Here is a 21,004-nt window from a genome sequence, read left to right on the forward strand (position 1 = left end):
TAATATATAACACTATATATAACACTATATATATATATGAGGCTACAAAATGCCCTAGTGTCACACAGTATTGCCTCACTGTGGAAATCCCATAATCCCCTGCTCCCACCTCCTCACAACAGCCTCACACTCCTCTGCTCCCACCTCCTCACAACAGCCTCACACTCCTCTGCTCCCACCTCCTCACAACAGCCTCACACTCCTCTGCTCCCACCTCCTCACAACAGCCTCACACTCCTCTGCTCCCACCTCCTCACAACAGCCTCACACTCCTCTGCTCCCACCTCCTCACAACAGCCTCACACTCCTCTGCTCCCACCTCCTCACAACAGCCTCACACTCCTCTGCTCCCACCTCCTCACTCAGGATTAAGGACAATATGTGTGCAGCTATATGTGTTCTTGTGGAAAATAAAAAATATCTCCTTTTTATGTTGTAATTTCAAAACAAACACCCTAATTTTAGGGTGTTTATCGTGTTTATCCCTAATCCCTAATCCCTAGCCCATGGTGTTTAAACTCTCTCTTTATTTTAGCTGTACATTATACTATAACCTTATAATTCTTCTTACAAAATCTTTAATACTTTGTATTGTAAGGTATTATTATTAGACATTATAAGGTATTATAAAAGTCTTAATAAAAAAGTATTATAAAAGGATTAAGGACAATATGTGTGCAGCTATATGTGTTTTTGTGGAAAATAAAAAATATCTCCTCTTTATGTTGTAATTTCAAAACAAACAACCTAATTTTAGGACTAGGTCTCAAGTCTCGAGTATTGATTTCAGCAAAAACGTGTGTGTGGGTGTTTGTGTGTGAGAGAGAGAGACAGACATCGCAGATAAGAGTTAGTGTATTGGTTTATTGCATCTGGTGTTGTCTTCGTCCATCTCATTTATTCATTATGGCCACTTTCTCCACTCTTGTTAGCACTACAGTCATCTCTGCTTTCTTAATATAGTAAGTATGAATGCTTGGCTGTGTAGACATAATTTTTTACTCTGTTTGTCATGGTTTTTATGGCTGTGTAAACATAATCTTTTAGTCTGTGTAGTTAATGTGTCCATCATATTATTATCACCTGTTTCACTAAAAAACAAACACTGTCTTGCAGTTGAGAAGACAATATAATTAATATATTGTCTTCCCACACAATTTACTTTGTTTTAGGCTTGATTTCATGGCTCTGCTGGCTTGCTCTGTAAACTAACTGTTTGCACTTACTGTGTCATTTCTTGACACATTTTAGGACTTAATTTTTACGACAGTTTCATGGCTTTGATTTAGGAGGATTTTCCTCTTTACATGGTAGACGTATTTACATAGACTGAGAGTTGTTCATGATTTCCTGTAGAGGAGATTATGGTGTGAGAATTTGTACTGTATATCTAAATGCAGTTGTGTAAAACATTTTCTGGTAGTGTGGCTATAGTGGCCTGCAGTGAGCTGGAGAGCCAAGAGCCGCAGCTCCCCCCTCTGGACCCCGTGGATTGTTCCCTGTCAGTGTGGTCATCATGGACACGCTGCGACCCCTGCCTCAAAAAGAGGGTGAGTTGCAGACAACACAGAAGAGTACATTCACTCAAACAGATAGCAGCACATCACTATAAACTGATGAATACATGCAATTTATATGTAGTGTATTAACTGTTACATATTAGACAAACCATCATATACTGTGTATCATTTTCTGAGCACAGAAGTATTTTAACTTTGTTTTACATAATTTGTTTGATGTATAATTTATTTAATTTCTCTCTTTCTCTCTCCATCTGTCTCACACTCTCCATATATCTCCTATCTCTCTCCTGTCTCTCTCTCTATTATCTCTCTTTCTCTATCTGTCTCTCAATCAATCTTTTTCTCTGTCTCTTTCTCACATCGCTCAACTATCTTTTTCTCTCCATCTCTCTCAATCTTTCTCACTCTCTCTTTATCTATCTCGCTCTATCTCTCTCTCACTCTAACAGTTTCGCTATGCTAGGCTGCTCCAGCCATCCCAGTTTGGAGGGGAGCCATGTCATGAACTGGGGCGGGAGGAGGAGTCATGTGCTCCACCCTCTCGCTACTCATGCCGGACGCCCACCCCTCTCTGTCAGGGCTTTCAGTGTACCAGCACAGGTAACCTTTACATAAGAGAACCCCTCACATACCAGTATACCAGCACAGGTAACCTTTACATAAGAGAACCCCTCACATACCAGTATACCAGCACAGGTAACTGTTACATAAGAGAACCCCTCACATACCAGTATACCAGCACAGGTAACCTTTACATAAGAGAACCCCTCACATACCAGTATACCAGCACAGGTAACCTTTACATAAGAGAACCCCTCACATACCAGTATACCAGCACAGGTAACCTTTACATAAGAGAACCCCTCACATACCAGTATACCAGCACAGGTAACTGTTACATAAGAGAACCCCTCACATACCAGTATACCAGCACAGTTAACCTTTATGTAACAGAGCCGCTCACATACCAGTGTAACTGGGGAGTGTGTCCTCTGCAGGTGTACATTTGTAAAGAGGACTCTGCTGTAACATGAAGTATTTATTAAGAATTTGCTGTTTTTGAAGTGTGTGTGTTAAGAGGACTCTGCTGTAATGTGAAGAGTGTGTGTGTGTGTGTGTGTGTGTTTTCCTGCAGGTCGCTGTATATTAGAGGGACTGCGCTGTAATGGTGATGATGACTGTGGTGATGGCTCTGATGAGCAGGCCTGTAAAAAGGTGTTCAAAGCCTGCACCCAACCAACCGAAGAATACTACGGCATTGAGAACCTTGCCAAAGGGTGTGTGTGTGGGTCTATGTGTGTGTGTAGGGTTGGGTGGGTGTTTGTGGGTGTGTGTGTCAGTCAGTCAATGAGTCAGTCAGATGTCTTGTGTACATTATTCTCCTTCTTATTTGCTGCAGTGACTAATTATTCTAACTGTTGCAACACTTTTTCATTTAGCATAACTAAGCTCTTAGCCCAATCCCTGATATCACACTGCCGTAACCTTTGCACAGTGATATCACTTACTCTTTGACTTTCAGGATCAATGTCCTGAGCAGTAACTTGGAGGGGGTGGTGCTAGATAACCGCTACTACGCTGGTGGCTGTTTGCCTCACTTCATCCAGGACATTCGCTTCAGGAAACCCTACAATCTCCAGCAATACACACTGGAGGCAAGTCTGTGCAGGACAATACAGAATAAAAGAGCTTCACGTTAATGCTGTAGAACTAAAACTATTGCAAGCAAAAGGTGTCTGTTCATACTGGTGTTAATGATACTAGAGAAATCTTATGTTAGTTACTTTATTGTAATATGTTTCTAACACAGTGGCTAGAAACACTGACAAGGTTAGGTCACAGGCATCTCTTCCTGTACATAGCAGCACCTTCATATATAAAACATCATCCCCCAATCAAAGACATAATAGATCAAAAAAATGCATAACCAACTTATATAAATCAACCAGCATTTGTCTCTATTCATGGTTTAACACTCTAATAACCTGGAGATAGGAGAGAGTTCTAGGATAGACACAGTATAACCTCCTTCCTGGTGGCAGTGGTGAAGATAATCTAACAGTGGGATGAGAGATTTCCCTCAAGATGTTTTGTGCTCTGATCAGAGAGTGAGTTGTATAAAGTCTTAGTGTGAAAGTAGACAGTATTTCAGCTGTCTTCACAATCTTATTTAGGGCCTTGCACTCTGCACCTGTAGTACAGCCATACCATACTGTAATACAGCAAGTTAAAATACTCAGCATCCCTAAATACCATAATTACCCTCTGCATACTTAAATACCATAATTAAAATACCCTCTGCATACTTAAATGCTGTGATAAGTTAAAATATTCTCTGCAGTACAGCGATAGAAACTGATTCTTCCACTCAGAGTAAACCCATCTCTAGTCTTATGATTAGGTTGGACTTCAGTGATCTCAGTGTTACACTTAGTAAAACATGGATAATGTCACAGCTGATAGATACTTCTGTTTTTTGTTTTACTTCTGAGTTTCTTTGTTAAGAGTGTTCGGCTTTATTCACCAACCGTTCTTAAGAACACATTTCTCCTTAAAACCTATTTACACAGTTTTCACAAAGATTCTGATATTCACCAAGGACATCATTAGTCATCATTATGAACACAAAGATCTTAACCATTGTGCGGTTCAAGAACGTGTTATGAATCTGCTGTGTACTTTTTTGTAGGACCTTTTTTAAGAACAAATTTAAGAAAAAAAACAGGAAAATATTGGTGAATGAGGCCCATTGTGATTATATTGCCACCTACAACTGTGAGGTCCTTTTGCATATTAGTGAGGCCTTAATGTGACCCTGTTAAAGTTAGCCTGTATTATTCTGAAGAAGAACATATACGTTTGTTGGGTCATGTAAAGACCTTGATTCTTCAAAACACCTACAGAACCAGGAATCCAAAATTATTGTGCATGTTACACCACAAAATAAAAAATATACTGATTTATCAAGGGGTTCAATATTGCAAAAATATTTTAAAATGACAACATAAACTATTACAACTTGTACAAAAACTTATATTCATGCTCAGACTCTGCAGTAACATTGTAAGTCACCAGCCTGCCAGCAGTTTAAAATGTGAATCACTTTTTTATTTTCCCCAGACAAAAGGCTCATATGATTTTAAGCTTGAAGCTTATGACTCGTATAAGGAGTATTCTGAACACACAATGAGGGCCTCTCTCTCGAAGACTACTGTCTCCTTCGGCATTGCGGTGCCTGGCGTGTTTGAACTCGGATACAACTACAACGACAGCAAGTACAGGAAGTCTGAGAAGAAGCTTCGGCGTTATTCCGGCATGGTGAGGATACAATTAGAGAACAGAGTTTAAAACAAAAAAAAAGGAATAGGAATGTGCCAACAATAAATAGAAATTTAACAGATGGAAAAGGGAATTGGGAAATACTATAGACCTGTTTCACCTTCTCATTTACAGTTATATTTACCAGTTGTCTTTAATTCTGCAAATTGTAAAGTTACTTGAATGTATAGAATATATCCCAGATGTTTCTATCTAAACAAACTAGAACATAAATACATTGCATTTAGGTTTTATGGTTAAATATAATCTCCACTGAAAAGGTTAAGGGAAATGCAGATCAGTTGTTTGTGGGTTAAAGCAGCTTAGACATGGAAATGACAACTGGGAAATACAACTGGAAATGTGAAACGTTACTGAGAAACGCAACATTTTCTTTTTTCTCTTTTTCTAATATTGTTTTCCTTCCATTACAATTTACATATTAAAGATACAAATCCTGTTGTGAGAGTACAGGCAAAAAATACAGAAATATATAAATGATAAAAGATTTATCCATTGTCACTTTATTGGGCATGTTCTTTGACATTCTTTGACAGGCATGTTCTTTAATGGACATGTTCTTTAATGGGTGTGTTCTTTGAGAATATTTTTTAATGGGCATATTCTTTAATAGGCTTGTTCTTTGATGAGAATGTATTTTAATGGCCATGTTTTTTGATTGGTGTGTTCTTGGCAGAAAAGTCAGTTCATCCATGCACACTCCCAGCTTGAGCTGGTGCACTACGCTTTAAAGACAGAGAACCTGATGCTATACACGGACTTCTTGTCCCGGCTGCGTGCTCTGCCGCTGGAGTACGCATACGGCGAGTACCGGCAGCTCTACAGTGATTATGGCACCCATTACATCACAGAGGCTACGCTCGGGGGCGACTTTGTCTACACCTTAGTACTCAATAAGGACCGTCTAGAGCAATCTGGTGAGGGAAAAGCAATGATACCAACACACACACACACACACACACACACACACACACACACACACACACACACAGTGAGTAGCTTCTCATTTGTTAAACAACCATGTCAAAAGACACATCCTGTGGTCGTGGAACAGATGTTAATCTGTTTCAGAAAGGTTAAATTATTGGCATGCATCAAGCAGAGAAAACATCTAAGGAGATTGCTGAAACTACTAAAATCATGTTAAAAACTGTCCAATGCATTATTAAAAAGTGGAAGGACAGTGAAGAAAACATTATCTTCGAGGAAGGAATGTGGTCGGAAAACAATCTTGAATGATCATGATCGGCGATCACAAATGTGTGCTGAAATCAAATCATAGAAAGACAACATTAGAACTCAGGGATATGTTTAATAGTGAAAGTAAGAGCATTTCCACATGCACAATGTGAAGGGAACTCAAAGGATTGGGACTAAACAGCAGTGTAGCCTTAAGAAACCACTTGTCAGTGAGGTTAACCAGCAAAAAATGGCTTCAATTTGCTAGGGAGCATAAAAATTGGACTCTGGAGCATGGAAGGTCATGTGGTCTGATGAGTCCAGATTGACCCTGTTCCAGAGTGATGGGCACATCAGGGTAAAAAGAGAGATGGCTGAAGTCATGCACCCATCATGCCTAGTGCCTACCGTACAAGCCTGTGGCCACAGTGCTATGATCTGGGGTTGCTGCAGTTGGTCAGGTCTAGGTTCAGCAACGTTATGTGCCCAAAGAATGAGGTCAGTTGACTTCCTGAATATACTGAATGACCAGGTTATTCTATCCATGGATTTTTTCTTCCCTGATGGCACGGGCATATTCCAAGATGACAATGCCAGGATTCATCGGGCTCAAATTGTGAAAGAGTGTTTCAGGGAGCACCATTTTCACACATGGATTGGCCCCCACAGAGTCCAGACCTGAACCCCATTGAGAATCTTTGGGATGTGCTGGAGAAGACTTTGCACAGTGGTCCAAATCTCCCATCAATACAAGCTCTTGGGGGGGTTGGGGGTATGCAACTCTGGACAGAAATAAATGTTGTGCCATTGCAGAAGCTCATGGAAACGATGCCACAATGAATGTAATCAAAGCTAAAGGCAGTGCAACAAAATATTAGGGTGTGAGACCTTTTTTTTGGCCAGGCAGTGTATATTAAAATAGGCAAATAGGACCTATCAAAAAATAAACAAGCAGAATGTTCAGGTATAATTAACCTGTGATGGCAAATATTTTTACTTGGTGCATATGGTGTGTGTGTGTGTGTGTGTGTGTGTGTGTGTGTGTGTGTGTGTGTGTGTGTTTGTGTATGTGTGGTTTTGCAGGCTACAGTCTAAACGATGCTAAGACGTGTGTGCAGATGGCTCTTAAGGTTGGCGCTAACATTAAGGGCGTGTACGTGTCAGCAGGGGTGTCGGGAGGACGCTGCTCCGGCCTACTCAAAGAGTTCGGAGGTGAGGTTCCTGGCCACAAAAATATAATCAAACATTTACATCTTATCACAATCTGTTTTTTTTTTCCATAGAAACCTTTAATAAAAGAAAATTTAACCTCAGAAGTCCCTGAGAAATTTAAAATGTGAATTGTTAGACACATACATTCATGTGAATGCACATTGTGTAGTTCTTATGAATAGTCTGTCAAGGTGGTCTGTCTCATAGGAATATTTATCGAGGTCTGTTATGTCTCTTATGAATATTAATGGTCGTCTGGAATATTCAGAGGTACCTCAGCTTTACTGTGCTTCCCAGACTCAGAGACACACTCATCCTTTGTGGAGGATTATGTGGCTGTGGTACGAGGAGGTGACAGTGAGACAGTTGCTCGTCTTGCTGCAAAGCAGCTTCCCACCCCAGACCTCATGCAGCTGTGGGGCGATGCCGTCCACTATAACCCCGACATCATCCACAGCAAGGTCAGGACCACTGGGTGCACTGGCCGAACTGAACAGACCAGTCCTTAAAGTCCTTACAGACCCATCCAGCCAATGCCTACAGGCTAGTCCTTTCTGCCCTCACAGTGGAAATTTACATTAATGGTCAGGGATCTTCTTTTGTTAGATTTTTTAAACACCAAATATAAGAAATACACAGAAAATGAAAAACATATATGATCTACTATTGGTTGTGATCTGACAAAGAACCACACCATTTTTGACCCTTTTTGGTCTCCTTCTTTCCCCAATGTGCAGCTTTGAAGCGAGCTCAGGTGTTATCTACACTCTGGCTATGTGTTAAAAGTTGTCGCTGTATTTTGTGCTTTCTGCTGCAGATGGTGCCGCTGTATGAGCTGGTGACCACATGGGACTTCACTAGTGCAAACACCCTGAAGAAGAACCTGAGGCGGGCACTGGCAGAGTACCTGAGTGAGAGCAGCTCCTGCCGCTGCTCGCCCTGCCTCAACAACGGAATAGCTGTCCTCAAAGGTCAGATTAATGGAATAGCCGTCCTCAAAGGTCAGATTAATGGAATAGCTGTCCTCAAAGGTCAGATTAATGGAATAGCCGTCCTCAAAGGTCAGATTAATGGAATAGTTGTTCTCAAAGGTCAGAATAATGGAATAGCCATCCTCAAATGTCATATTAATGGAATAGCCATCCTCAAATGTCATATTAATGGAATAGCCATCCTCAAAGGTCAGATTAATGGAATAGCTGTCCTCAAAGGTCAGATTAATGGAATATCTGTTCTCAAAGGTCAGATTAATGGAATAGCCATCCTCAAAGGTCAGATTAATGGAATATCTGTTCTCAAAGGTCAGATTAATGGAATAGCTGTCCTCAAAGGTCAGATTAATGGAATAGTTGTTCTCAAAGGTCAGAATAATGGAATAGCCATCCTCAAAGGTCAGATTAATGGAATATCTGTTCTCAAAGGTCAGATTAATGGAATAGCCGTCCTCAAAGGTCAGATTAATGGAATAGCTATTCTGAAAGGTCAGATTAATGGAATAGCCGTCCTCAAATGTCATATTAATGGAATAGCCATCCTCAAAGGTCAGATTAATGGAATAGCCATCCTCAAAGGTCATATTAATGGAATAGCCGTCCTCAAAGGTCAGATTAATGGAATAGCTGTCCTCAAAGGTCAGATTAATGGAATAGCCATCCTCAAAGGTCAGATTAATGGAATAGCTGTTCTCAAAGGTCAGATTAATGGAATAGCCGTCCTCAAAGGTCAGATTAATGGAATAGCTGTTCTCAAAGGTCAGATTAATGGAATAGCTGTCCTCAAAGGTCAGATTAATGGAATAGCCATCCTCAAAGGTCATATTAATGGAATAGCTGTTCTCAAAGGTCAGATTCTCCTGCTAGTTAGCAGTCGTAGAGACTTATAGTTGGATCAGTAATAGTTATTTGTTCAAATCATGTTGTGAATTTTAATTCACAATTAAATATCACTGATAAAGAATTTCATCAGATTTAATTCCTAGTACACTACAATGATTTACATTGGAAAATGTCCCCAAATTAATAGAAGGACCTTTATTTTTGAACTATTTTACATTGGCATCAAAGATAATATAAACAAAATTATTTTTGTTTTCAGGTACAAGGTGTGAGTGTATTTGTCCTGCAGGCACCAGGGGGCTAAGCTGTGAAACAACTCTGAGGTCAGGTCAGTCTTTATCCAGAATTAGAGACTGAAGTCAGGTCAGTCTTTATCCAGACATTAGAGACTGAAGTCAGGTCAGTCTTTATCCAGACATTAGAAACTGAAGTCAGGTCAGTCTTTATCCACATGATTATATAAGCATATGAATAATTAACATTTTTGTGTTCCTGTGGGCTCCTGCAGGAAAAACAGTGGATGGGAACTGGAGCTGCTGGTCTGAATGGTCTGCCTGTAGTGGTCAGACCAAAAGACGGACACGGCACTGCACCAATCCAGTGCCACAGAATGGAGGAGTGGCCTGCCCTGGACCACTCGAAGAGTCAACAGACTGTTAACTTTGGACAGGAGTTGTATTTGTTTTTTCATTGCGTGCATGCATAAAAGTCAACATGATGTCTAAGTTTTATGGATTTTGAAAGACTATTATTTAAAGGTTTTGAAAGGCATAAATATCACACATGTATGCACCATTTTATATTTGCTATTGCTTCAGACTGTTTGGAATAAATCCAATAAAACAAACATTTAAATTGTAATCATTTAACATATAATCAAAATATTGTTTTCTATTTTCTGTAACTTTCAAGTGCACCCACTCCTCAATTTGTGATTTTTACTTTTTTTTTGGAGTTTGAGTTACAAACACACACTCAGTGATTTCCACTAGAAGGACAGGTGAGGGTCTTTAACAATCAGAAAGTTGATTTTTAAAGCTTATATTTTAGTGAGATGGGTTCCACTTGCTGTGGTAGAACACTTGCTGTGGTAGAATACTGTTTCTATGAACTATGCTCATTTCAGCAGATTTTCCTCTGGACAGAGCTTCCTTGGCAGGGGAAGCCATTGTCTTTTGGTTGGGGATTGTTGCACTCTCGATGTCGTGTCTTCATCCCAGAAAGGCAGGGAGTCCACTCACCCCAGCAACTCCAGGCTCCATGAGTAGGACCTGTTAAGAACACATGCTGGAGGAGCAGCCAAACTCAACCAAAAACACCAGTCTGCTTTTCTTTAACACTACTTTAAATATTTGATATTGTGTATCATTACTGCATCACTTTTTCTACCTTTGGCAAATCCACAGTGAAGGCAAAATAAACGTTTTTTGGATATAAAAGAGCAACAAGTTTTATCAAATCTAAATTCTATGGAACAAAGATGACTTGGCATCACATCTGAGTGGAGCGGCACATCTTATTCATGAAGGGCTTTTTAATCAGTCAGTGAGTTTAGTCAGCCCCTGTTTGGAGCAAGAACATTTTGGATTTCTAGTCTAGAGGAACCCCTGCACTGAGCAACACAGACCTGAACTCTGTGAAGTTCGAAGAAGCACTTACTGAACTTACAGAAATGTATTTTATGAAAATCTATTGTGTAGTGTCAGTCACCTTTCCTTGTGGTCTTCTCACAGGCAAGACCACTATAGCCCTCCCTGCAGAGACAGCTGCAGGCAGTCCTGGAGAGCACAGGTATGCCATTGTTCCTGCAGGGGGCACAACGGCAGGGATTGAACTGCTGCATGTACTCCTCCCATGCCTGCTTGAGGAGGGGCAACCTTGTCTTCATCTGCTCAGCTACCGTGCTGAAGCGCACCAGTTCATAAATGGGAACAGCCTGGGAGAAAGGAACAGAGAGGAACACAGCCTGGGAGAGAGGAACAGATCCTGGGAGAGAGGAACAGGGAGGAACAGATCCTGGGAGAGAGGAACAGAAAGGAACAGATCCTGGGAGAGCAGAACAGTGAGGAATAGATCCTGGGAGAGAGGAACAGTGAGAAGAGGCTCGTAGAGAAGCATCCTACTGCAGGGCTTTACATTCATAGGTTTGCTGTATAGGTTGGTACATAGTGTAGTGTAGATGTGTGTGTGTGTGTCTATATATATATATATATACCTCAAACTCAATAACTGCTGGGTTGTACTTGAGAGACTCTCCCCACTTCCTGTAGCTGTTGGCATCATTGATCACCAGCTTGGCAGCAGCAGGGCCAGTTATGCCTCCTTTTACATACGTAATCACATCATTGATCAGGCCACTGTGGGACACTCTTTCTGTAAAAAAAAAAAACCATATTTACACCCTGAATAGTAAAAATTTCTCAAATATGCCACTAGAGGAGTAGGGTTGGGTGAACCATAGTCCACACGTACCTCTGTTCAAGAAGCCGACTGAAGCACACTTCTGGTGTTGTGCTTTTATCTCAGCAGTGACACCAGCAAAGACAGGCTTGGAAAGACCCAGAGAGGCACCCAGGCACTGGCTTACATCATGCCCCTCCAGCTCTGAGAGAACACATGAGGTGAGTGGAAGGGTTCCATCAGTCTCCACCCACCTCTGAGTCAACACATGAGGTGAGTGGAAGAATTACATCAGTCTCCACCCACCTCTGAGTCAACACATGAGGTGAGTGGAAGAATTACATCAGTCTCCACCCACCTCTGAGTCAACACATGAGGTGAGTGGAAGGGTTCCATCAGTTGACTTTTTTCATTTTGCCGTGAAAATCTGGGCAATTGTCATTTGTATTATAGGGTTAGAGATGCAAAAGAGTCAAGTAGCACAACAATCAATTTATCAAAATAGTCAACTGTAAAGGCAATTAATCAACATATTTTCATTCTAATATTTATATATCTAGTACTGGGCAGTGGTAGCTCGGTGGCTAAGGTATTGACTTGCATTCAGAAGGTTGTGGGATCAAGCCCCACCACTGCCACTGTTGAGCCCCTAAGCAAGGCCCTTAACCCTCAATTGCTCAAGTTGTACTCAGTCATAATTGTAAGTTGCTTTGGATAAAAGTGCCAGGTAAATGTAACATTTTTTAAGTTAGCTTTTTGCCTCAGATTGAAGAACATCATTCACTAATAACCATTTTACAAAGTCCTTCTATATCAGATATTCTGTTTACTTCAGAAGTACTTCATTAACAACTATACTGTTCAAATACAGGTATAAATGTTCATTACCGCTTCTTTTCATGGCTTCCTTGTTGACCAGCACTACATACTCCAGTAGGCCTCCAATGGTGCCGTGCGTGATGTAGTGGGTGCCATATTCATTGAGGAAGTGTGCGTAGGAGCCAAAATCATAGTGTTGGGGAAGCTCCAGCAGGGACTGCAACATGTCCTCATGCAGCATCAGATCTCGGCTCCTCATCTTAAACTGTGCTGTTTCCACCTTTGACACCAGCCTAACAAATCCCACTTCCTGCTCAGAGACAAGCATCCAGGACAACAGGGTACATTATATGATAATGTTCATTGGACAAGCATGTATGATGGAAAACCTTGTATTAGGTACTGCAGTGTACAATGTATGACACGTTCTTTTCTTCTTTTCTTATTTTTTTCTATTTTTTCTGTCTTTTCTCTTTACCTCCTCAACTGCTAGCTGTCCACAAGCCCTCCCCATCAATAATCTCAAATGGATTTTAAAAAGATATTAGAAATTCACATGGAATAAATTGTCATCTTCACTGTCTTGGGACATTGGTCTGCGTTTGAATACTATACTATATACTATACATATGATTTTACTATACATACTATAACCACCTTGCCTTCTGCAGGGTTTCTCATAGTCTCTAAAATTAATAAAACCACAGCCTGGGGTAGAATCTTCTCCTATAGAGCCCCTCGGTTATGGAACAAACTTCCAGTTTCAATCCATGACTCAGACACACTCCCAATTTTTACATTTAGGCTGAAGACTTTCTTATTTTCTCAAGCTTTCAGTTGGCCTTCAGTATGTAAATCTGCACAGCCTGCAGTCCCTGGTCGGGGAGTTTTCTGGCAATATGAGATGTTAATTCTGTCATCCAGCCACTTCACGCATTCATGACCTGCAGAGCATCTATTACAAGCGGTACCAGACCAAGGCCAGGAGGATTGTGAAGGGCCCCACCCATCCCAACAATAGACTCTTCTCTCTGTTGAGGTCAGGGAAGCGCTTTCGCTCACTGATGACCAAGATAGAGAGACTGAAGAGGAGCTTCTTCCCACAGGCCATTCGGGCCCTGAATCAGGGAAACTGATCAACTGTGGGGACTACCACTACCATGTAACTGTAAATATTCAATTGTAAGCTGGAACTGTACATTGTGTACATACACTTATACATATCCATATATACATTGTACATTGTGTATATAAACACACTATACATATATTGTACATACACTGTTAATATATTTTGTATACATATAGATATATATTTCCCTGTGCACCCGTTTTTTCTCCTCAGTTTGGACATAGCACTCTCAAACCATTTCACTGCGGGTTATACTGTTTATGACTATATATGTGACAAATAAACTGAACTTGAACTTCAGTCAAGTTTGTGATGATCTATGCAGTGTCTCTGAGAGCCCTCAGGACTGTGGTCACCATTAGGACCATGGTCTCTCTCAGGACCGTAGTCTCTCTCAGGAATGTGGTCACCCACAGGAATGTGGTCATCCTCTAGTCCTCCCTTTTAGTTCTGCTACAGGTAAACCTGCCAGAGCCACACGTTTATCATTGGCTCGTGCACTGTATATGGACTGTTCATGTAATCTGTACCTTGACAAATCTAACCTATGTCTTTCTGTTTATTTGCATGCTACTGCATAGATGATGCCAGGTAGATGACTTGTCATGCTCATCAGCAACAAAACATCTAGAAAATGTTCTGCTTTTGCCAGCCAAAACACCCACCCTGTCTTCTCAGATACAGATACTCTAGACATTTTTCTATAGGATTATCATCCAGTAACCCTTTGGAAAATACAACCTTGTGATCTACAATACAAGCATCTGCAAAATGAAAACCCATAATACTGCACTACTGGTCTAATAGAAAGTGAAGTATGAAGTGCATTTTACCTTACTGTCATGCTGCGAAATGTTGCTGAAGAACTTGAATGAAGAGCTCATTGACACCCCCACTTCTACCTGTTGGACCCCAAATGTCCTGCCAAAGTTGACAGAAGCCTCTGTTCTCCTAGCTTCCAGGAAGCTTACAGCATCAGTGTAGTACTCTGAAGATCCTTCAGAAATAGAATGTGCCTGGAACCAAAGCAGCAGATGTTCAAGGAACTGCCCTGCAGTGTTGGCACTGTAAATGTCACCCATGAATATTCTATGCACTATTATTATCTATTGCAAAGGACTGGATTTTTTGCAGTGACACCCTGCTCCAGTAGGGGGTGTGAGAGAGCACTGCAGTGCCAGCTTGACCGAACATATGAATCCATTCATTAGGTAGCCTTCACATTGACTAGTCCAAATTAGAACACAGTCCATATCAGTTTCCCCCCATTTTTCTAAACAAACCCGAGAGCAGCATAACCCTAACCATAACGCTGACCCCAACCCTAGCCCTAACCCTAACCATAACCCTGACCATAACCCTAACCATAACCCTGATCACAACCCTAGCCAAGGCATATGAAATTATTAACTTTTATTTCCCTTCTAGTAAATACAGTGGTCATGTGCTTCTATTGTCAATGTACCATTAATCTGTAGAAGAGGAAGTTGTGTGGTTTTCTGAAATACTTTTCAATATCGTTATAGTAAAGGTTTTCACAGAAGGCATCGTATGTGAGTTTCCTCCACTCTCCATTGTAGATGTACTCACAAACGCCTCCAAAGTATTTGGGGTCCAGAACAGGATTTACAAAATCGTCAGACAGAGAATTATACCTGGGAAAGAAAAGCCATTAGTTATTGAGGTACATACAGCTGGGTACAGCTATAGGATTAAGGTATAGTGTCAGAGAATAAGTTTTGGAGTGAAACACTGAAATACAGGAGTAGTTTTACATGGAAACTTATAACACAACAGTGTGTGTGTGTGTGTGTGTGTGTGTGTGTGTGTGTGTTTAATTTAAATCATACCCCTTTGTGTATGTGTCTGTGTGTTTAAAATGTACTCTACTCTGTGTGTGTAATGAGGAGACACAATACAGAGAGGAGGTTCAAAATCTGGTTGGGTGGTGTTCTGAAAATAACCTGATCCTGAGCACCACTAAAACAAAGGAGATTATCATGAACTTTAGGAGAACCAGGAAATTTCCTCATGCCACAAAAATGGTGAAGAGGTAGAGAGAATTAGTGACATCATATTCCTGGGACTCCATCACAAAGGATCTGACATGGACAGTTAACATCTCTCAACCTTTCCTCTAGAGGAAGCTTTAAAAAGTCAATCCCCCCTCTCAGCTCTTAGTGAATTTCTGTAGGAGCACAACAGAGAACATCTCTGCTACTACATCACAGTGTAATACAACAGCTGTGCTGCAGAAAACCGAAGAGACCAGGCCTGGATAGTTAGAGGTTGTGGGAACCAAACTCACAAATTTGGACACAGTTTATGCAGGCCACCTACCAGCATATTATCAAGGCCTCAACCTTGATACCAAACAGGACCCTCAGGACACACACTAATAGGTACAGGACCCTCAGGACACCCACTAATAGGTACAGGACCCTCAGGACACCCACTAAGAGACTGAAGAGCATCTTCTTCCAGAGCTTCCTTCTTCGCAGTGCCTCCATTACACCCCACACCACACACACCCCACACACACCCCACACACACCAAACACACACCCAATGCTTCTAACAAAAACAAACAGCTTTTCACACACACCCTCCCTGCACCTCAAGTTGCTGCTAAAGCAATGGCACTTTACATTCAGGACTATAAATAAAACTACACCACAACTATACCCACAGTTCACTGCTTAGTGTGAAATACCTGTTCAAACTTCACTGATGCACTAATCGAGTATACAGTGTATAAATGTTACACTTCATTGTTTGCGCTATCCATGCCATGGTTTACATATGTGGTCCTGCAAATGTTTCTGTTTCTATTTTGATAATATTTTACTTTTATTATTGTTGTTGTTATTATTATAATTTTTTGATTACTACTGATGTCTTGGTGAGCTAAGATACAAAACAAAATATCATTGTACAACTGCAGTGACAATCAAGTTTTGTTTTGTGTGCGTGTGGGCATGTCTGTGTGTTTAAAACATACACTGAGTGTGTGTGTGCATGTGGGCATGTCTGTGTGTTTAAAACATACACACTGTGTGTGTGTGTGTTTAAAACATACCCCTGTGTGTGTGTATACATGTGTGTGCTTAAAACATACCCGTGTGTGTGTTTGTGTTTAAAACATACCCCTTTGTGTGTGTGTACATGTGTGTGCTTAAAACATACCCCTTTGTGTCTGTGTTTAAAACATACTTCTGTATGTGTCTGTGTGTTCTTAAAACATACCCCAGTGTGTGCATGTGCTTAAAACATACCTCTGTGTGTGTGTGTGTGTGTGTGTGTGCTTAAAACATACCCATGTGTGTGTGTGTGTGTGTGTGTGTTTAAAACATACCTGAGTGTGTGTGTGTGTGTGTGTGTGTGTGTGTGTGCTTAAAACATACCCGTGTGTGTGTGAAACATTCCCCTGTGTGTGTGTGCTTAAAATATAGCCCTGTGTGTGTATGCGCTTAAAACATACCCCTGTGTGTGTGCGTGTGTGTGTGTGTGTGTGCATGCGTGCACTTAAAACATGTGTGTGTGCTTAAAACATACCCCTGTGTGTGTGTGTGTGTGTTTAAAACATACGCGAGTGTGTGTGTGTGTGTGTGTGTATGTGTATGCTTAAAACATACCCCTGTGTGTGTGATTAAAGCATACCCGTGTGTGTGTGTGTGTGTGTGTGTGTGTGTGTGTGTGTGTGTGCTTAAAACCTACCCGTGTGTGTGTGTAAAACAGACCCCTGTGTGTGTGTGCTTAAAACATACTCCTGTGTGTGTGTATGTACTTAAAGCATACCCCTGTGTGTGCGTGTGTGTGTGTGTGTGCTTTAAACATACCCCAGTGTGTATGTGTGCTTAAAACATACCCCTGTGTGTGTATATATGCTTAAAACATACCCCTGGGTTTGTGTGTGTGTGTGTGTGTGTGTGTGTGTGTGTGTGTGTGTGTGTGATTAAAACATACCCATGTGTGTGTGTGTGTGTGTGTGTGTTTGTGTGTGTGTGTTTGTGTGTGTAAAACATACCCCTGTGTGTGTGTGTGTGTGTGTGTGTGCTTAAAACATACTTCTGTGTGTGTATGCATATAAAGCATACCCCTCTGTGTGTGTTTAAAACATACCCTGTGTGCGTGTGTGTGTGTGTGTGTGTGTGTGTGTGTGCTTAAAACATACCCCTGTGTTTGTGTGTGTGTGTGTGCTTAAAACATACCCGTGTGTGTGTGTGTGTTTAAAACATACCCCGTGTGTGTGAGTGTGTGTGTGTGTGTGTGTGTGTGTGTAAAACATACCCTTGTGTGTGTGTGCTTAAAACATACCTCTGTGTGTGTGTGTGCTTAAAACATACCCGTGTGTGTGTGTGTGCTTAAAACATACCCCTGTGTTTGTGTGTGTGTGTGTGCTTAAAACATACCCCTGTGTTTGTGTGTGTGTGTGCTTAAAACATACCCCTGTGTGTATGTGTGTGTGTGTGCATGCGAGCGCTTAAAACATACGTGTGTGTGCTTAAAACATACCCCTGTGTGTGTGTGTGCTTAAAACATAGTCCTGTGTGTTTATGCGCTTAAAACATACCCCTGTGTGTGCATTTGTGTGTGTGTGTGCGTGCGTGTGTGTGTGTGTTTAAAACATAGCCCTGTGTGTGTATGCGCTTAAAACATACCCTTGTGTGTGTGTGCATGCGTGTGTGTGTGTTTAAAACATACCCCTGTGTGTGTGTGTATGTGCATGCGTGTGCTTAAAATATACACGTGTGTGTGTGTGTGTGTGTGTGTGTGTGTGTGTGTGTGTGTGTGTGTGTGTGTGTGTGTGTGCTTAAAACATACCCCTGTGTGTGTGTGTGCTTAAAATATACCCCTGTTTGTGTGTGTGTGTGTGTGTGTGTGTGTATGTGTGTGTGTGTGTGTTTAAAACATACCCCTGTGTGGCCTTTTCTGCTCCTGCTATTGGCAGCATGCCGACACATTTGGTTTCTCGGCTTCTTATTTCCTCACATTCTTCTTCATCACTGCCAAACCCACAATCCCATTCACCATTACAGCGAAGCTTCTTATCAATGCACCGTCCTGTGCATGCACACACACAGGCACACAAGTACACCTATACATTATTGATTGTTTTCTATGTCAGAGATACTCAGATTCTCAGATGTAAAATCTGCGATAGGGTAGATAGGGATTAGGGGTATCTGAACAACCTATGAAAGTGATTGTCTATAGTCATCACATCTCAAAACTTGAGGGTAGAAAAGCAAGTTGTGCAGTGTGTGTGAGAGTGAGCAAGAGAGAGAGAGAGCAAGAGAGAGAGAGACCCTCACCTGTTTCATGACATGTGTACATCTCTCCACAATCATCTTGAACCTCACACTCGCCCTCTAGTGGACACAGTTTCTCATCCCACTGGCTATGCATACATTCTGTTCCTCCAAACTGAGAGTGCTCCTCCACAAATTGGAAGCGCAGCTACAACAGCACAGTCATATCACGCATGACTGAGTGGCTCATAGTTCGGAATCTACACAAGGCTTTACCCGTGTTACCTGTGTTATTTGTGTTACGCATGTTAGCCTAGATAATGCTGCATTCATGCCATGAACATTGAGAATGCCATTTGGCACAAACTGTTGACTGTATATTTATTATTTGTACTGTATATATTGGATGTATGGCCAAGCAATTAAATCATAACCACAGCAGAGCACATAAGCACATAACCCTCCAAATTCAGAGATTTACTGCATGGGCATGGAAGCACCTAAATCGGTGAAAATTTAATTGAGCATGAAAAATGCAGCTGACAATTAAATGATAACCAGAGCAGAGAAATGAGCAAATAACAGCAGGGAGAAGAACACTTAACAGCAGTGAAATGAATACATAACAACGGAGAAATTAACACACAACGGAGAAGTGAAAACAACATACAAATGAACACACAACAGCAGAGAAATTAATACATAACAGAGAAATTAATCTGATTTAACATCTGATTTAATCAACCCTACATCCTATCTGATAAAATCAATCCCACATCCCACCTTATGTAATCAACCCTACATCCCATCTGATGTAATGATCCCTACACCCCACGTGATGTAATCAACCCTACATCCCATCTGATGTAATGATCCCTACACCCCACGTGATGTAATCAACCCTACACCCCATCTGATGTAATCAACCCTACACCCCATCTGAAAATTTCTAATGAGACCAACTAGAACTCTCTAGCATGAAGCAGTGCAGAGTTATTAAGGAAATGTACTGTAATGCTGTCACTCAGCTCTATGCAGTATTGCTGGACTACTGAATCACAATATCATTTTAAACTAAGAACAACACACCTATAAGAGATAGAACAGGTATGCTGAGAATATTCTCCATCGGTAGACAAGGGTTAGGGTTAGGTATGCAATGCTAATGAACAGGTATGCTGAGAACATTCTCTATCAGTAAATCCAGCATCAGTCCCTGACTGAGGCTTCAACTTCTGAAGGATCATTACACAAGATTTTAAAATTAAGTACCAAACAATATATTAGCTTGTTTTTTTTATCTGGCAATGCTAATATTGCTGTATATCCCATAATTTGAGGTTGTTTTTATAATTTTTACCGTCTTTTCTGTGCAGGCATCACATGGTGTCCAAGATGACCAGCTCCTCATCTTACAATCTATAGGATCAAGGGAATCAACATGTCGAGCTCTTCTGTAGAAGGTGTTAATCCTTCAGAGAAAAATGCATCATGTCACAACTTCACAGCTGGCTAACGTGTCTCACTAACAACCTTTAAACATTACCTGACTGACATGTGTTAAAGGTTAAGATAAGTGAAAAAAAGTATAAACAGTGAAGCAGAAAAGCTCAGACATGCTGCAGATACATGTCCAGATGGTCAACACTATTCCTAACCTAGAGGGTTACTCCTAACCCTAACCATAGCCCTAACCCTAACTCTAAAATCAGAGGTAGCCAAGCTACTGAGAGTGGATATTACAATCCAAGGATAAGCAATGAGAACAGCCTTCCATAGTGCAGACCTCTTACCTGCTTTGTGAGGAGTTCCAGAAGGCATCAGAAGATATGTGTAAATGGCTAAGACAAAAAAAAGTTAAAAAAGCACAATGGCCAAAATAGGTCAGAAACACACTCATAGCTGTAATGACTGGTCTGCAGGTGAACCTCGATGGCCAGACGTGGGCTAGAAGAATTTCTCTGTATCACTGGGAGTAAATGATTGACAGGAGGTAAACACGGGTGTCATTTCATGTGCTATGGGTAAGACCATTTTGCTGTAATACTCCACCTCCATACTCCAAACACATGAAACATACTCCAAATTAACCAGATTATTGCTGTTTAGTAATATTACATAAAACAGTATTTGAACATTTAAAATACTTCAATATTTCAGAGTGATTTACATACGCTAGTGTATTTACATTAAATACACATACAAATACACATATACTAGTGTATTTACATTAAATACACATACCAATACACATACACTAGTGTATTTACATTAAACACACTAGATAAAGCCTTTTCAAACATCAGAAACGGTT

General features: G+C 40.9%; 2 protein-coding genes across 2 annotated transcripts in view; one reads left to right on the forward strand and one right to left on the reverse strand.

Moving 5' to 3' along the window:
- The window catches only part of c8b (complement component 8, beta polypeptide), a 52,329-nt gene extending 42,581 nt beyond the window's left edge, over positions 1–9,748 (forward strand). The window contains exons 15-25 of the mRNA XM_027031387.2: positions 1,424–1,550; positions 1,973–2,123; positions 2,659–2,800; positions 3,046–3,178; positions 4,644–4,841; positions 5,539–5,779; positions 7,125–7,253; positions 7,551–7,714; positions 8,071–8,224; positions 9,348–9,416; positions 9,597–9,748. Of these exons, the coding sequence (XP_026887188.2) occupies positions 1,424–1,550; positions 1,973–2,123; positions 2,659–2,800; positions 3,046–3,178; positions 4,644–4,841; positions 5,539–5,779; positions 7,125–7,253; positions 7,551–7,714; positions 8,071–8,224; positions 9,348–9,416; positions 9,597–9,748 (1,660 nt within the window). The remainder of the gene's footprint in view (positions 1–1,423; positions 1,551–1,972; positions 2,124–2,658; positions 2,801–3,045; positions 3,179–4,643; positions 4,842–5,538; positions 5,780–7,124; positions 7,254–7,550; positions 7,715–8,070; positions 8,225–9,347; positions 9,417–9,596) is intronic.
- Positions 9,749–10,210: 462 nt separating this feature from the next.
- On the reverse strand, positions 10,211–20,247 carry c8a (complement component 8, alpha polypeptide). The gene is made up of 11 exons (XM_027031390.2): positions 20,237–20,247; positions 20,051–20,162; positions 18,754–18,898; positions 18,355–18,502; positions 14,905–15,094; positions 14,273–14,455; positions 12,377–12,617; positions 11,561–11,692; positions 11,304–11,461; positions 10,799–11,024; positions 10,211–10,359 (listed from the first exon to the last, which is right to left on the reverse strand). Exons 1-11 carry the CDS (start codon positions 20,245–20,247, stop codon positions 10,211–10,213), a joined length of 1,695 nt encoding a protein of 564 aa, XP_026887191.2.
- Between the last annotated feature and the right edge of the window lie 757 nt (positions 20,248–21,004).

Source organism: Electrophorus electricus, chromosome 19 (genome assembly GCF_013358815.1).
Source record: "Electrophorus electricus isolate fEleEle1 chromosome 19, fEleEle1.pri, whole genome shotgun sequence".
In the NCBI taxonomy this organism is placed as follows: Eukaryota; Metazoa; Chordata; class Actinopteri; order Gymnotiformes; family Gymnotidae; genus Electrophorus; species Electrophorus electricus.

What these genes read in the sequence shown, in the direction of transcription:
- c8a (XM_027031390.2), bottom strand. An exon ending in TCCTCTTCTACAGATTAATG is followed by an intron (nt 14,456 to 14,904) that starts GTACATTGACAA and finishes CTTTGGTTCCAG; the next exon opens with GCACATTCTATTTCTGAAGG. An exon ending in TTTCGCAGCATGACAGTAAG is followed by an intron (nt 12,618 to 14,272) that starts GTAAAATGCACT and finishes GTCTCTGAGCAG; the next exon opens with GAAGTGGGATTTGTTAGGCT.